Below are 17,063 nucleotides of genomic sequence, written 5' to 3' on the forward strand. Positions count from 1 at the left end.
AAGGGAAAGACCTGGCCATCCCCCAGCCTGACACCCATAAAGGGTCTGTGCTGAGGAGGATTAGTGAAAGAGGAAGATCTCTTTGCAGCTGAGATAAGAGGAAGGCATCTGTCTCCTGCTCATCCCTGGGAATGGAATATCTCAGTGTGAAACTTGATCATACATTCTATTTACTGAGATAGGAGAAAACTGCCTTATGGCTGGAGGTGAGATATGCTGGGGGCAATACTGCTCTTTACTGCACTGAGATGCTTGTGTAAAGTCAAACATAAATCTGGCCTACGTGCACATCAAGGCACACACAGCACCTTTCCTTAAACTTATTTATGACACAGAGTCCTTTGCTCACATGTTTTCCTGCTGACCCTCTCCCCACCATTACCCTATAGTCCTGCCACATCCCCCTCACTGAGATTGTAAAGATAGTGATCAATAAATACTGAAGAAACTCAGAGACCAGTGCTGATGTGGGTCCTCCATATGCTGAGTGCTGGTCCTCTGGGCCCACTGTTCCTTCTCTATACTTTGTCTCTGTGTCTTATTTCTTTTCTCAGTCTCTCGTCCTACCTGACGAGAAACACCCACAGGTGTGGAGGGGCTGGCCCCCTTCATCTGGTGCCCAACGTGGGTGCTTTTCTCTAGGGTGAAGATATGCTAGACTGTGGTCATTGAGGACAAGTCAGTGAGAGATTTCCATGTACGTCCATGGTCAGCCTTGTGGTAAGCCTGTGTGCTTGGAGGAACCCAGAGTAAAAATGGGACAAACTGATAGTAAATATGCCTCTTATCTCAGCTTTATTAAAATTCTTTTAAGAAGAGAGGGAGTGAGAGTCTCTACAGAAAATTTAATCACGCCATTTCAAACAATAGAACAATTCTGCCCAGGTTTCCAGGACAGGGAACTTTAGATCTAAAAGATTGGGGAAAAATTGGCAAAGAATTAAAACAAGCAATTAGGGAGGGTAAAATCATCCCACTTACAGTATGGAATGATTGGGCCATTATTAAAGCAGCTTTAGAACTGTTTCAAACAGGAGAAGACAGTGTTTCAGTTTCTGATGCCCCTGAAAGCTGTGTCATAGATTGTGAAGAAGAGGCAGGGACAGAATCCTGGAAAGGAATGGAAAGTTCACATTGTAAATATGTAGCAGAGTCTGTAATGGCTCGGTCAACGCAAAATGTTGACTACAATCAATTACAGGAGGTAATATATCCTGAAACATTAAAATTAGAAGAAAAAGGTCCAGAATTAGCGGGGCCATCAGAGTCTAAACCACGATGGCCAACTCCTCTTCCAGTGGTTCAGATACCTGTAACATTACAACCTCAAATGCAGGTTAGACAAGTACAAACCCCAAGAGAATATCAAATAAAAAAAGACAGAGTCTCTGTCACAGCAATGCCAATCCAGATACAGTACCCACAATATCAGCCGGTAGAAAATAAGACCCAACAGCCGGTAGCCTATCAGTACTGGCCACCAGCTGAACTTCAGTATCAGCCGCCCCTAGAAAATCAGTATGGACAGCCTGACACCTGTAAAGGGTCTGTGCTGAGGAGGATTAGTGAAAGAGGAAGGCCTCTTTGCAGCTGAGATAAGAGGAAGGCATCTGTCTCCTGCTCGTCCCTGGGAATGGAATGTCTCGGTGTAAAACCCAATCGTACATTCTGTTTACTGAGATAGGAGAAAACCGCCTTATGGCTGGAGGTGAGACATGCTGGCGGCAATACTGCTCTTTACTGCACCGAGATGTTTGTGTAAAGTCAAACATAAACCTGGCCTACGTGCACATCCAGGCACAGCACGTTTCCTTAAACTTATTTATGACACAGAGATGTTTGCTCATGTTTTCCTGCTGACCCTCTCCCCACTATTACCCTATAGTCCTGCCACATCCCCCTCTCTGAGATGGTAGAGATAATGATCAATAAATACTGAGGGAACTCAGAGACCAGTGCCGGCGCGGGTCCTCCGTATGCTGAGCGCCGGTCCCCTGGGCCCACTGTTCTTTCTCTATACTTTGTCTCTGTGTCTGAGTTCTTTTCTCAGTCTCTTGTCCCACCTGACGAGAAACACCCACAGGTGTGGAGGGGCTGGCCCCCTTCAGCTGTACACAAGCAAACACCAGATTCTCCATTCTCAGGTTCCATTACTCTATGCTGTACATTTGATTCTTATTCTGCCCCTTCTGAGGTATCTTGTGGTCTTATACGCTACCAGGAATTTGCAAGTACTTTCCCTTCTTGTGAAGTGTTTGGCACACAGGAAAACATGAGGGAATATTAGTTACTATACTTGTCCTTTCATGAATCATTTGAAATGTCACTTCTTCAGACAGCATTCTGGGATGCCTCTCAGTTTTGTCTTATTTATAATAATGCAATCATTAAATATAAAATTGCAACTCTTAAGTGGGGCTAAGGAAGGGAACTATAGAAGGCATTCAATAGGGAAATAGAGGAAGCATCTCTCTTCCGGGGATAATTGAAGATCATTTTTCCTGATCATCATCATCTGCTCACTTAACTGCTGTTCAGAATGAACTGTGAGTTCCACAAAGGCTGAAGTCTATAATTTTTTTTTTAGCACCAGTGCTCACAACAAAAACTGGAACACAGCACTTCAATAATAAGACTATTGAACAAATAACCATATTTTGCTGACAGGCTACAGTCTTTCCTTCTTCACTTACCCTCAAGGTGCTGTGCTGCTACTCAGTGATAATTAAACATAGAAAAGATGCAGCTGGGTGCGGTGCCTCACACCTGTAGTCCCAGCACTTTGGGAGGCCGAGGCGGTGTATCACGAGGTCAGGAGATAGAGACCATCCTGGCCAACATGGTGAAACCCCATCTCTATGAAAAATACAAAAAAATTAGTTTGCTGTGGTGGCACGTGCCTGTAGTCCCAGCTACTCAGGAGTATGAGGCAGGAGAATCACTTGAACCTGGGAGGCGGAGGTTGCAGTGAGCTGAGATCGCGCCACTGCACTCCAGCCTGGCAACAGAGCAAGACTCCGTCACCAACAAACAAAACATAGAAAAGATGCAAAAGAGCGTATGCTGTATGCCACCCTTTGAAAAAAGGACAAATAATAATATATACTTGTATTATAAAAAGAAACACTGGACGGATTCACAGTAAACATGTTTACCTGTAAAAGCTAGAAGGTCAGGGGAAAACTAGGATTGAGAACAGGATAAGATATTCACAAATGTGCTTTTTTGTACAGCTTTAAGTTTTGAATCTCATGACTACGTGACCTAGTCAAACTATTTCAGAGTAAAAATAAACAGCCAGTAGAGTCTCTATCGCCCTAGGAGTGGAGGCTGATCACAGAGTAATCTAAGGATGAGATCATAAAATAAAACAAACCCTCCAAGCAAAAAAAAAAAAAAAAAAAAAGTTTTAGATGCCAGAAAACATTTGAATCTACAGCCTGCCACTTGGCAGCTAAGTAGCTTGAAAGCTGTCGGAGCAACACTCCTTAATTCAACCAAATACTGTCTCAGCATCTGCGAGGTGCCTGATCTAGTGCCCAGTGTTGGAGGTGAAATGATGAGGAAAAAACAGACCTGCTCTCTTGAAGGGGGCCAGCCCCTCCAGCCCTGTGGATATTTCTCATCAGGTGGGATGTGAGACTGAGAAAAGAAATAAGACACGGAGACAAAGTATAGAGAAGGAACAGTGGGCCCAGGGGACCGGTGCTGAGCATACAGAGGACCCACATCAGCACTGGTCTCTGAGTTCCCTCAGTATATATTGATGACTATCTCTACCATCTCGGTGAGGGGGATATGGCAGGACTATAGGGTGATGGTGGGGAAGGGTCAGCAGGAAAACATGTGAGCAAAGGACTCTGTCATAAATAAGTTTAAGGAAAGGTGGTGTGTGTGCCTTGTTGTGCACATAGGCCAGATTTATGTTTGACTTTACACAAACATCTCAGTGCAGTAAAGATCAGTATTGCCCCCAGCATGTCTCACCTCCAGCCATAAGGTGGTTTTCTCCTATCTCAGTAAACAAAATTTACGATTGGGTTTTACACTGAGACATTCCATTCCCAAGGACGAGCAGGAGACAGATGCCTTCCTGTTATCTCAACTGCAAAGAGGCCCTCCTGTTTTACTAATCCTCCGGGGCCCAAACCCTTTATGGGTGTCGGGCTGGGGGACGGTAAGGTCTTTCCCTTCCCACGAGGCCATATCTCAGGCTGTCTCAGTGGGGAGAAACCTTGGACAATACCCAGGCTTTCTAGGGCAGAGGTCCCTGTGGCCTTCCGCAGTGCATTGTGTCCCTGGGTACTCGAGACTGGAGAATGGTGATGACTTTTACCAAGCATACTGCCTGCAAACACTTTTTAACAAAGCACATCCTGCACAGCCCTAAATCCATTAAACCTTGAGTCAACACAGCACATGTTTCTGTGAGCACAAGGTTGGGGCTAGGGTTACAGATTAACAGCATCTCAAGGCAGAAGAATTTCTTAGTACAGAACAAAATGGAGTTCCTTATGTCTACTTCTTTCTTCATAGACACAGTAGCAGTCTGATCTATCTTTCTTTTCCCCACACTCTCTGCCTTCAGGAAGTTTAGAATCCAGATGGGGAATGCACATGGAAATCTACAAAATGTTAAACTGCAATTCCCCTAAGTGCTAGGAAGAAGAGGAACATGATCCTATGGAAGGCCAGACTGGTGAGGGAAAGCTGCTCTGAATTAGTGATGTTTGAAGATCCTGAAGGAGGAAAAATGCAGAAAATGGGGGGAAAGAATAGTTCAGGCAGAAGAAAGAGCATGCACAGAGGCCTGAAGGTGATGAAAGGATGTCAGCAGCATATGAGGGGCCAAAAGAGGGCCAGTGTGTCAGAACAGGGAGAGCAAGGTGGAGTATGGGAGAGGGAAGAAAGAACCAGAACATGCAGACTTGATGGCCATTTTAAGGATGTTTGCCATTGTCCAGACCCCAAGCAGAACAGTCATTGCAAGTTTCAAAGTTTAAAGCTAGAGAGTTTCATAATCACAGCTCTAGTAAGCTTAAAAAGTATGCTATATGAGGAATCCTTGGCTCAGTGCATGGCAACCTTTTTGTCATCAAGTCACAGTTTTGATTAAGTTCAGGCACACCTATACTCTTGATTCCTCCTCTTCCCCTCACTGGGACTAATAACATTACTTGTATTAATTGTGTTTCTTGCTAGACACTGTTTTAAGGACTTTACATTTACTTCTCACAACAAACCTGAGGCAGATATTTTAAAGCTAAAGTCAAGACCTTGGTCAATTAGTTGCTCTATGGCACATGGCTTGGGCATGGCAGGGCAGGATTCAAACTAAGCAGTGTGACTTCAGGATACATTCCAAATCACTATGCAGGACTGCCTCTTGGCCGAGGAGGGACTGAGGTCATGGGAGCAGATGAAGGGTGATCTTCATTGAAACTATAAGGATCCTGGGTTTGGGAGCAGACACGATGTGTACCAAGCTTAGGTATGCACTGAGCCTCCTTCATCTGGGAGGTCAATCTCTGAAAGGTACGTTAAGCAAGTGCTCAGGGTAGGCCTGGCCAACTCATCCTTAGACCCTGATAGAGCATAAGCGACCTGACCTTACCATGGAAGGATGTGCAGATTCACAAAGGCCAGATGTGGATAGGGCCTGGTTGGTGGAGTGCCCATTTCTGATTCTTTGCTGGAGAGTATCTGCTCTGAATCTATCCCATTATAATGTGGGGGTAATGATGGGGCACTAATCCAGGATTTAGGGCAAAGATGCACAAAATTAGGTGTGCACCAGAAAGCCCTCATTACAAATGCAGAGTGCCAGGTTCCAGCCCCAGAGGATCTGGTTTAGGAAGTCTAGGGGTGACTCAGGGATTTGCATCTTTTTAAATTTCTGAGAGACTTGGGGCAAGAAGCTCACAGACAACAATTACAAATACTCCTGGAGTATTCTGTGCTTACAAATGCTGTAACAGGCTCTCCTCAGTACACTTAGGTCTTGGCTCAAATTACATCCAGAAAAGCCTTCCCTTGGAGAAAAAAAATAACATATTTTTAAAAGCCCCCATCACTAAGTATGCATTAGTATCCACTACTAGTCTTTTTCTCCTTCCTAACATCGTACAATCTGTTTCTCTGCCTCACTCAATGGTAAAGTTTATAAAGGTTATTCCTTTGCCTGTATTGTTCACCGATCCATCCTACTGTATCTAAAACAGTGCCTTGCACAGTGATGATACATAAAAGTTACTTAGTGGCCAGGCGCAGTGGCTCATGCCTGTAATCCCAGCATTTGGGAGGCCGAAGTGGGTGAATCACGAGGTCAGGAGTTTGAGACCAGCCTGGCAAACATGGTGAAAGTCCATCTCTACTACAAATACAAAAAATTAGCTGGGCGTGGTGGCAGGCACCTGTAATCCCAGCTACTCGGGAGGCTAAGGCAGGAGAATCGCTTGATCCCGGGAGGCAAAGTTTGCAGTGAGCTGAGTTCGTGCCACTGCATTCCATCCTGGGTGACAGAGCAAGGCTCCATCTCAAAAAAAGGTTACCTAGTAACCCAGGATTTCTGTTGAATTCTGACCTAGCCACAAGGCAAATTTCCATTTATTTTCCTATGAGCAGCACTTACTGTAACTTGGACAGTGTATCCATATGGGATGAAGGTTAAAAAACCGGATAAAGAAGGCCAAGAGACCTACTCCCAGAAAAGTGAGAATGATGAAGATAAATCATGTCTCAAAAAAAAAAAAAAAGAAAAATCACGTCTCAGTTCAGCAGGTCACAGAGAAGCTGGGATCTCTGAAATGGTAACCCTAGCGGGTGATAGGTCTTATGGACAAATAAAAGCGTCATCTCTAAGACGTCCCAAAAGAAACCCACCTCCTCTCATCTGTTACAGTCTCATCCATTCTCAGAGACTAAGATTTTCCTCCTCCTTTGTGTTCTACTTATTCTAAGAGTCCTTTTCCTTTTCTGCTCTGCCCCTTTTATATTTGGCTAAGTCTTTCTAATCACACAAAAGTTGTGAGTGACAATTCTATTCTTTACAACTGTCATTCCCTTCAATGACAAAATACACTTCTCTTTCCAAATCATTCTCTCTCCAAATCAATACATAATTAGTTTTTGTTTTTCTATGTGTTGGGAAATATTAGATCATGCAAAGCAGCCTCTCCAGCATAACTTTCTGGGATGTTGGAAATAATGACAAAGAGTCCTCATTGTCTGAAAGTTCTGTTCACTCTGCTGTCCAGTTTAGTAGCCTCTACTCACATATACAGCTCTTGAGCAGTGAGGGAACTGAATTTTTAAATTTTGTGTTCAGTTTCTTTAATTCTAAAATTTAAGTAGCTACAAAACTTAGCAGGGAATTTGTAATCTCTTGGAGAGATAAGACATGGGCAAAAACAAACAAAAAGCCCTCCTTTTTGTACTAAGGTGCTTAAGTACCATTAACAGCAGTCCTTCTGCTACTCCTTGAACAATAAATTATCGTGTCCCCTGGACACAGTTACTCCATGTCCATTTCACCTAATGTAGATATTTGCACCGCCTGACTAGATTGCCTGAGTGTAATGATACCACTTAAAATTAACCCCACAAACTCTCCAGGAGACCACAAACTTTTTCTTCCTTGACCTCAGCTCCTGGAACGGGACAAGGTACAAAGGAAATAATTTTAAAATATTTGTTTAATGAAACAAATTGACTAGTTTCACAGATCCCTCTGCATAATACAAAGTTCTGAAAGTTGATGGTCCTGGCTTTCAATTAATCCTCCACACTGGCACTGGTCTAAGGAAACTGAATTGACACATATGTGTCCCACATTCCCCCATTCCAGTATTAGCCCTTTCCCACCAACTGCCCCTTATGGAGCTTTTCAGTCACTGCAATACTCCCGACACCAATTATCTCATCTCTTTTAAAAACTCACAGTACTTCATTTCCTCCACTTAAAAGTACTTGGGCTTCCTTTACTCATTTAATTGACACAATCGAGCAATTGCTGTGTATGTGCTTAGGTTAACATCAAATTTGCCTGTGTATCACAGCATACATTTTAATAGGATGAGTTTATCAGGCTGCCTCAGCCTTATACATGTTCTCTCAGTGTCTGCTTTTCGGCCACATAATGAACTACAAATTTTTGCTCAACCCTTTTCCACATAGATCTGAGTTTTCTTCCTATGGGTTTTCTGTAACATAAAATAAGACATAATTGATCACGGAAGGCACAACCACATTCACTGCATTCACAAGGTTTCTGTCCTGTGCAAATCCTCTGTTATCTCCTGAGGCTGCACATCTGACCACTGGCTGTCCCACAAGGACTACGTTCCTGTTTGCGAGGAGGCCGCTGATGTTTAATGATGTCTGAGGGGCCACAGAAGGCACCTGTGTAGTCACCCCGTTAGCAGAGTTTTTCTCCTGCATGACATCACTGGTGTGCAATGAGCTGTGCCTCTCTGCAGGAGGATTTTCCACCTTGGCTGCCTCTTGTTTCTCCCTTGTGTGTATTCTCTTATGCTTAACCAGACACGACATATACGCAAACGCTTTCCCACACTCGTTACAGCCATAGGGTCTCTCTCCTGTATGAGTCCTTTGATGGACAATGAGCTTTTGCTTTGTGCTAAAGGCTTTCCCACATTCACTACATTCAAAGGGTTTCTCTCCTGTGTGAATTCTTTGATGTTTAATGAGACCTGATTTCTGAGAACAGGATTTTCCACATTCACTGCATACAAAGGGCGTCTTTCCTGTGTGAAATCTCTGATGTGCTATGAGACACGTCTTCTGAATGAAGCCTTTTCCACATTCATTGCATATATAAGGTTTCTCACCTGTATGAATTCGCTGGTGTACAATGAGATTTCCTTTCTGGATGAAGCCTTTTCCACATTCACTGCATATATAGGGTTTCTCTCCGGTATGTGTTTTCTGATGTATGTTGAGCCGTGATTTCTTGAGAAAGGCTTTGCCACATTCAGGGCATTCATAAGGTTTTTCTCCTGTATGAGTTCGCTGATGTTCAGTGAGCATGAACTTTCTGGAGAAGGCTTTCTCACATAGACTACATCTGTGGGGTTTCTCTCCTGTATGCATTACCTGGTGATCAGTTAGCCAAGACTTCTTGATGAAGGCTTTCCCACATTCACTGCACACATGATGCTTCTCTAATTTTCGTGTTTTCTGATGCTTGGGACTGATGAATTGGGACTTAGTGCTGATGAGTTTTTGACTTGCAGGGAATTTAATTGCAGTATGAAGTCGTTCATGGTTAGCATGAAGAAAGGAGTCCCCATTTCCAGTAAACTCAACAGAGTTCTTTATTTCATAGCCTTTGCTCTGGTTAACTAAACTTAAATTAGATTTCAAGCTTTTTCCATGTAAGTCAAATATATCATGATTTTGCCTTAACAGAAACTGACTTTTGCTGCAATGAACGATATTTTCAAATGCATCATGTTCATGACATGGTTTCCTTCTGTTCACCAGGCTTTCACTCTGCAAGCGCTCCAGCACATGATCAACTTTCCATATGTCTAGAAAGAAAAGAACAAAGATTTCTATCATTTAGATTTGGGGTAAAAGTTTGTTGTGTTTTTTTTTTTTTAAGATGGAGTTTTACTCCGTTGTCCAGGCTGGAGTGCAATGCTGCGATCTCAGCTCACTGCAACCTCTGCTTCCTGGGTTCAAGCAATTCTCCTGCCTCAGCCTCCCAAGTTGCTGGGATTACAGGTGCCTGCTACCATGCCCGGCTAATTTTTGTAGTTTTACTACAGACGGGGTCTCACCATGTTGGCCAGGCTGGTCTTGAACTCCTGACCTCAGGTGAGCCATTGCGCTCAGCCAAAGTATTTTTTGTTTTGTTTTGTTTTTGGGAGACGGAGTCTCACTCTGTCACCCAGGCTGGAGTGCAGTGGCACAATCCCGGCTCACGGCCAAAGTATTTTTTGGTTTTTTTCTTTTGTTTTTTGGGGACGGAGTCTCACTCTGTAGCCCAGGCTGGAGTGCAGTGACATGATCCCGGCTCACTGCAACCTCCACCTCCTGAGTTCAAGCGATTCTCCTGCCTCAGCCTCCCGAGTAGCTGGGATTACAGGCATGCACCACCGCACCCAGCTAATTTTGTATATTTAGTAGAGACAAGGTTTCACCATGTTAGCCAGGCTGATCTCGAACTCCTGACCTCAGGTGATCTGCCCCCTTTGGTCTCCCAAAGTTCTGGGATTACAGGTGTGAGCCACTGCACCCGGCCCCAAAGTATTCTTTTTTTTAATGCCTTGATGTGAGGTGTCTCTTAGTAATAACCCTATGACCTGAGTGTAAATAAAACTCCATGTTTAATGTTCCTTGCACATTGGCAAAAAATAATAGTATAAACAAACTAAAAGGTGAAAGCAGCATAAAACAAGGTTAGATCACTAATAATAAAGACAGATTTGGCTGCTTTCTAAATGTGCCTTGCAAAATAGACCTTAAAATACAAGCAATTCACTGTGACCAGCAGACCAGAGGCTGGAGGCCCATTTCGTCCAAAGAACAGATTCATTCATTCCACATACTCTTACTGAATGATCACCATGTGCCAGGTATGGTGCTAGTGTTGGGGATAGGCACAAGAATCGCTTGAATCCAGGAGGCGGAGGTTGCGGTGAGCCAAGTTCGCACCGTTGCGCTCCAGCCTGGGCACAGAGCAAGACTCTGTCTTAAAAAATAATAAATTAATAAAAATAAATAATAATAATGAATAATTTTTAAGGGAATGAGTCAGGGAAGTAATCATATGTGTGGAACACACCAGGCAGGGTTTAGGAAAGAGGATGGAAATCTCTTTGTGAGCAAGATGGTATTATATCACAGAGATCACTGAAACGAGAAATTTGACAGGTAACATGGTTTACTGGGACTTGGTGTCATCAGAATATGATGGGGAAAAAAACAAAAGCAAATTATTAAATACAGAAAGGAACCAAATGGAAGTAGGCGGGAGTTGAGAATGTAGGATGTTAAAAAAATGACTTTTTTAACTTAGAGATTCATCATGACTAGCAGAGACCTTTAAAGAAGAGAGCTCTTCAGGCAGGTAATACCCAGATGGCCAAGATTCAGGATGTACAGGAACAAACGAGAATCCAAACTTAACGGTTTTCTTGGAGGAAAGATGATTCTAGTTCCTTGCAGTTACTAGGAACTCAGGGGAGAGTTGCCATGAAGTAAATTACACAGAACTAAAATCTGTGTTAGATAACAACAGGGAGATGTCAGTTTGGGACTCTCCTCCAGGGAGCAGAAGGAGTTTAACTTACTAGAATGAAGGCAACTTTGAAGAGTGAAGGGCACAGATGAGAAAATGGAGAACGGGGCCTTTGGAGAACCTAAGAATAAGGAAAAAGAGAAGCGAAGGAAGCCAAGGCACAGCGAAAGTCCAGTTTACCCTGAGGAAGCCACATCCAACACAGGGGAGGTGTTAGGAGGGGAGGTCAGCATTAGCCAAGGGGCATAAAGGGGTGGGAGTCCGAAAACAGTGAGGACTTCAAAGTTTCCTCTTTGGAAAGAGGCCTGGAAGGTGGAATTTCGTAACAAGAGAGGTGGAACGACATGAAGAAGGGAAATATTTGAAACCCGAGGAAGAAGAAAATTATGCGGGCAAACAAAAAATATGTAGATAAAATAATCAGATCTCTGAGGAGATAAAGAGTTTTTGTTTTGTTTGTTTTTTTTAACTCTAAATTCCTACAAAGAAAAACCGGTCTCACACTGGGAGACAGATGAGTAGAGGAACTGTTTACATATCCTCAAACCCCCTTCACAGCTGTGTTGCCTTCTCTGACTGACTAGAATGTGACTTCCATAGCCTTCTGCCTTGTGGGTTCTCTCACCTGAACAGGCTCCACTGTGGATTCCATCTTCAATTGTCCACGGTTGTTCTCCTTGTTCCAACTTGAAGAGTGCATCCGGTTTGCTGGCTTGATACCCTGTTCATGGGAAATGATAGAGGACTTAGACATATCAAATTGGGCTGGCAATGTCAAGAAGGAAGAATGTTACATTTTAAGAAACTTGAGTTTCTTAAAATACCCAAAATTTAGTTTCTTATCTGAAACTATGAAAGTTTCGTTTCATATCTGTAACATCAAGGTTTTTCTCTCACAAGAGGGTAGATTACACCATCTTGTGTGGGAGCAAGAGAAGGATCTGAGAATCTACCACTTCAGAGTACTGCAGGCATTCCAAAGAGGTAGGCAGCTGAGAAAGGAAGGCCACTGACTGGGCACCCTCTGAGTGACACAGGGCAGCTGTCCTCACCCACTGCCACCAGGTTGCTGTAGTTCTCCAACATCACATCCCGGTACAGGTCCTTCTGAGCAGGGCTCAGGAACTGCCACTCCTCCCAGGTGAAGTCCACAGCCACATCCTCCAGTGTTAGGGATTCCTGTAATAACAGTCCTGTTTAATAAAGTGATGTCTTTTTGATGATGTGGAAGAAATGCTAAAGTTTTTCTGCTCATTTCCACTCTACAGGCTGTGTGCATATACCAAATAGTTTTTTTTTTTTTAATACAATGTGGAAGAAGTAAAGTCCTAATATAATATTCTGTAATTGTATATTCAGTCATCCTCCATTCACCCAATTGGAAGTTTCTATAAAGTGTAGAAGTTAAATCTTGCTAACCTAAAAACAACATATTTATACATTTTATATATGTAAATATATATGAATATATGTACATATATTTATTTTAGATACATGCAAATGAAAGACATATATACAGCCATCCTTTAGTATCTGTAGGGTATTGGTTCCAGGACCTCCTGAGGATACTGAGGTGTCTGATATAAAATGGCACAGTATTGGTCAGGCACAGTAGATCACACCTGTAATCCCAGCACTTTGGGAGGCCAAGGCAGGAGGGTCACTCGAGCCCAGGAGTTCAAGACCAGCCTGGGCAACATGAGACCCCATCTGTACAAAAAATTAAAAAATTAGCTAGGCACAGTGGTGAGTGCCTGTGGTCCCAGCTACTTGGGAGGCTGAGGCAGGAGGCTCATTTGAGCCTAGGAGTTAGAGACTACACTGAGTTATGACCATGCTACTGCACTGCAGCCTAAGCAACAGAGCAAGACTGTCTCTAATAAAATAAAATAAAATGGAATAGTACTTGCAGATTTGCATGTAACCCATGCACATCCTCCCATATACATTTGTTTTTTTGAAATGGAGACTCACTCTCTTTCCCAGGCTGGGGTGCAGTGGCATAATCTCAGCTCACTGCAACCTCCGCCTCCCAGGAGCAGGCAATTCTTCTGCCTCAGCCTCCCAAGTAGCTAGGACTACAGGCATGTGACACTACACCTGGCTGATTTTTTTTTTTTTTTTTTTTTTTTTTTTTGAGACGGAGTTTTGCTCCTCTTTCCCAGGCTGGAGTGCAATGGTACGATCTTGGCTCACTGCAACCTCCGCCTCCCAGGTTCAAGCGATTCTCCTGCCTCAGCCTCCCGAGTAGCTAGGATTACAGGTGCCTGCCACCACAACCAGCTAATTTTTTGTATTTTTAGTAGAGATGGGGTTTCACTATGTTGGCCAGGCTGGTCTCAAACTCCTGACCTTAGACGATCCGCCCACCTCAGCCTCCCAAAGTGCTGGAGTTACAGGAGTGAGCCACCGCGCCCAGCCCCATATACTTTAAATTATCTTTAGATTACTTATAATATCTAATACAATGTAAATGGTATGTTAACAGTTGTCATACTGTATTGTTTAGGGAATCATGACAATAAAAAAGTCTGTATGTGCTCAGTTCAGATGCTTAAAAAATATATATTTTCAATCCTCAGTTGGTTGAATCCATGGATGTGGAAGCCATGGATATGGAGGGCCAACAATATATCACAAATCCAGGCCTCCTATTTTTCTGATGGACTAATTATAAACTGAGGGTTCTTATGACCTCCTTGAGTTTGATAATTTCTCAAGAAGAAGGAGAAAATCAAGTAATGGAGAAACAATATCCAAAGATCTAACACTGAACATTTTTCAGAACTGATTAAACACTCCAAAATTCAAACTCAAGAAATCCAACAACTTTTCAAGCAAGAAGTCTACATGTAGGCACAACAGATTGAAACTAAATTACACCAGATACAAAGGGGAGACTATAAAAAAATCCAGAGACCAATGACAGGTTACCAACAAAGGAGACAAAATTTTCTGACAGCTGACTGCTCCACAGAAATCATTATAGCCAATAAATATTGGAACAATAAATGTAAGGTCCTCAGCTTTTGGACAACACAGCCCAACCCTGAAGACCATTTAGGACTGAAAGGCATGGCTGGCAAAGGACCTACAGCCCTGTAATAGTGACAGTTAAGACTACTTATCAATGAAATTGTCAATCTCCTGTCTCAGGATGCAGGATGGCTTTAAAGGATACTGCTGGTGGGAAATTGGGTCATTGAAGACCCAGGGAACAGCAGAAGGTACACTCTATACTCATTTTATTACAGAGGCCAGTGAACACACTTGGTAGATGATACAAGTACTTAATCCTGGTTGGTTTACCCATTCTAAATTATTTATGTGAGATAGCTATCTATTTGGAAAAAAGTAAAGTCTTACCTCAATCCACACTCAAAAACAGTTTACTATATGACAGATCTATGGCAGGCAGATTTGATGGCTCAATGAACTCCACCCTCCCAGTGTTCACACCTTTATGTAGTTCCCACTTACAGGGAGCCAAAGGTCCGTGGGACGTGACCAACTCAGCATTCCACTGGAGGCTATATGATCAAACAGCAAACTGTTCATCATGAGTGCAGGATGTGAGCAAACTCACCACTGCTCCTGCCAACAGGTTTTCTGGAGGCAATCACTCCCTGGTGCTGAGGTTATCTACTGCAACATTTAGAGAATGTAGTCTTGCAAACCTCCTCTGGACTGAGCAGCTGACCCCTACTTCCACTGCACCCCCCCCAACTATCTCTTTTGCCTAATAAATGCGGAGGGCTGTGTAAAGCTCAGGGCCCTTGTCCACTAGAGGCAAGGTACCCCCTGACCCCTTCCTCCAAATATACTCTTTTGTCTCTTGTCTTTTATTCCTGTGTTCACCTCCCTGTGTTCAGTCCCCCTAGGTCCGTGCGGGTTACAAGTGGCGCCCAAACAGGGACAGAATTGGGTGCTCTACACCCTCTCCTTGAGCAGGGACTGGCCTAGTGACTTACCTCTATTCAGAAGAATACGGCAAAGGCGTTGGAATCTCACCTCCTTAATTAAGCTATACATGTTTAAAAAATATTATTCAATGAGAATTGTTAAAGCACAGTAAGGAAGACTTTATTCAGGGCCATTATGACAGGTATATAGACAAATGTAATGGGATTTTGCAGTAGTAGAGGGTGAATGGACTTAACTCCAAATACAGCATAAGCAAGTGGGAATTTATAGCCAAGGAGCAGAGTACAGGTCAGTAATACAAAATTATCAAGAGGGCCAGGCACAATGGCTTATGCCTGTAATCCCAGCACTTTGGGAGGCAGGAGGATCGCTTGAGCCCAGGAGTTCAAGAGCAGCCTGGGCAACATGCCAAGACCCCATCTCAATTTAAAAAAAAAAAAAAAAAAGGAAGAAAGAAAAAAAGCAGAAAAGTAAAAGTAAGAAATAAACTCATAGTCAACCCACCCCCGCCACACACACACACACACACACACACACACACAAAACGTTTATGATCTTTTATCATTTTTCAGATTAAATACTTGATTCTCTCCTAACCCCCAATGGTGACAAATGCATTTTTTTCAAGTATAGCTATAAACTGATGGAATTTTATATAATTAATGTTCTTCAATCATTTGCAATCATTGGTCTTCGGATGTTCAAAGTGTAGCATCTTCGGCCAATGAAGAGTCCCTTCAAGTTGGCTGCTATGTTCTTTGAAATATGATTCTATCATGTAAAATATATATATGTGTATATCATAATGGATGTATATGTTTATATCTACAGATAGATTCATATATACTCACACTTTTATTAATACATATATAGACATAGATCCACAAACAGATACAGTGACAGGAAGTAAATATTACCAACCATTTACAGAAGTGGATTAGGAAGAAAATATGTGAAAAGAAAACTTTTTCTTTCTTTTCTTCAATTTTATTAAATATAGACAAGGTCTCACTAGATTGCCCAGGCTAGTCTCAAACTTCTGGGCTCAAGGAATCCTCCTGCCTAAGCCTCCCAAAGTAGGCATAAGCCACTGCACTCAGCCAGAAACTTTTTTTTTTTTTTTTTTGAGATGGAATGTTGCTCTGTCACCCAGGCTGGAGTGCAGTGGCACCATTTCGGCTCACTGCAGTTTCCATCTCCTGGGTTCACGCCATTCTCCTGCCTCAGCCTCCCAAGTAGCTGGGACTACAGGCACCTGCCACCACGCCCAACCAATTTTTTGTATTTTGAGTAGAGATGGGGTTTCACCGTGTGAGCCAGGATGGTCTCGATCTCCAGACCTCGTGATCCACCCACCTCGGTCTCCCAAAGTGCTGGATTACAGCCATGAGCCACCGCGCCCAGCTGAAACTTATTTTTTGATATGTGTACTTTCTTATTTTACTGGGACACAATCACAGATGACCTATGTGGCTGATCTTAGGTCCACACCCTCCCAGAAGTCAGGTTTTAACTTTAGCCTCTAGTTCTGGAAGTTTCTGACCTATCATAGATCACAGATCTATCATAGCTCATATTTTTAGGCTGTCCAGTGGCCAAAGGACCCAGGCAAACAAAGACACTACCATTAGCAAGACATTCCAGAAGCCCAGAGCTCACCCTCCATTAGCTTGAACACAAAGGCCAAAACTCCCTTTGTTCAATTATTTACTATACAATAAGGACTTGGCATTTTCTACAAGGTGAAAGTCTAAAGGAAATCTGTAAACTCCAATCCAAGTCCTGTCCAGACAATATCACTTTCAACTCCCTGTCTCCAAATCTATATTCAAACACCAGTTCAGCTATCTGTTCATTGAGAACCATTTGAAAG

The 17,063-nt window shown here is 43.0% G+C and overlaps 2 protein-coding genes across 16 annotated transcripts in view; one reads left to right on the forward strand and one right to left on the reverse strand.

Moving 5' to 3' along the window:
• ZNF613 (zinc finger protein 613) overlaps window positions 1–17,063 on the forward strand; it is a 59,236-nt gene that overhangs the window by 34,584 nt on the left and 7,589 nt on the right. The gene's annotated exons all lie outside the window — the stretch shown is intronic.
• ZNF350 (zinc finger protein 350) overlaps window positions 779–17,063 on the reverse strand; it is a 31,918-nt gene continuing 15,633 nt past the window's right edge. For 4 of the 6 annotated variants that reach the window (XM_055103583.2, XM_008966228.5, XM_063600571.1 and 1 more), the window contains 3 exons: window positions 12,319–12,445; window positions 11,892–11,987; window positions 779–9,551 (listed from right to left, as the gene is read on the reverse strand). In XM_055103583.2, the coding sequence (XP_054959558.2) occupies window positions 8,191–9,551; window positions 11,892–11,987; window positions 12,319–12,445 (1,584 nt within the window). In that variant the 3' untranslated portion in view covers window positions 779–8,190. Of the gene's footprint in view, window positions 9,552–11,318; window positions 11,388–11,891; window positions 11,988–12,318; window positions 12,446–17,063 lie in introns of all 6 variants that reach the window. The other 2 variants (XM_034944294.3, XM_063600570.1) reach the window with 1 other exon arrangement.

Source organism: Pan paniscus, chromosome 20 (assembly GCF_029289425.2).
Source record: "Pan paniscus chromosome 20, NHGRI_mPanPan1-v2.0_pri, whole genome shotgun sequence".
Classification (NCBI taxonomy): Eukaryota; Metazoa; Chordata; class Mammalia; order Primates; family Hominidae; genus Pan; species Pan paniscus.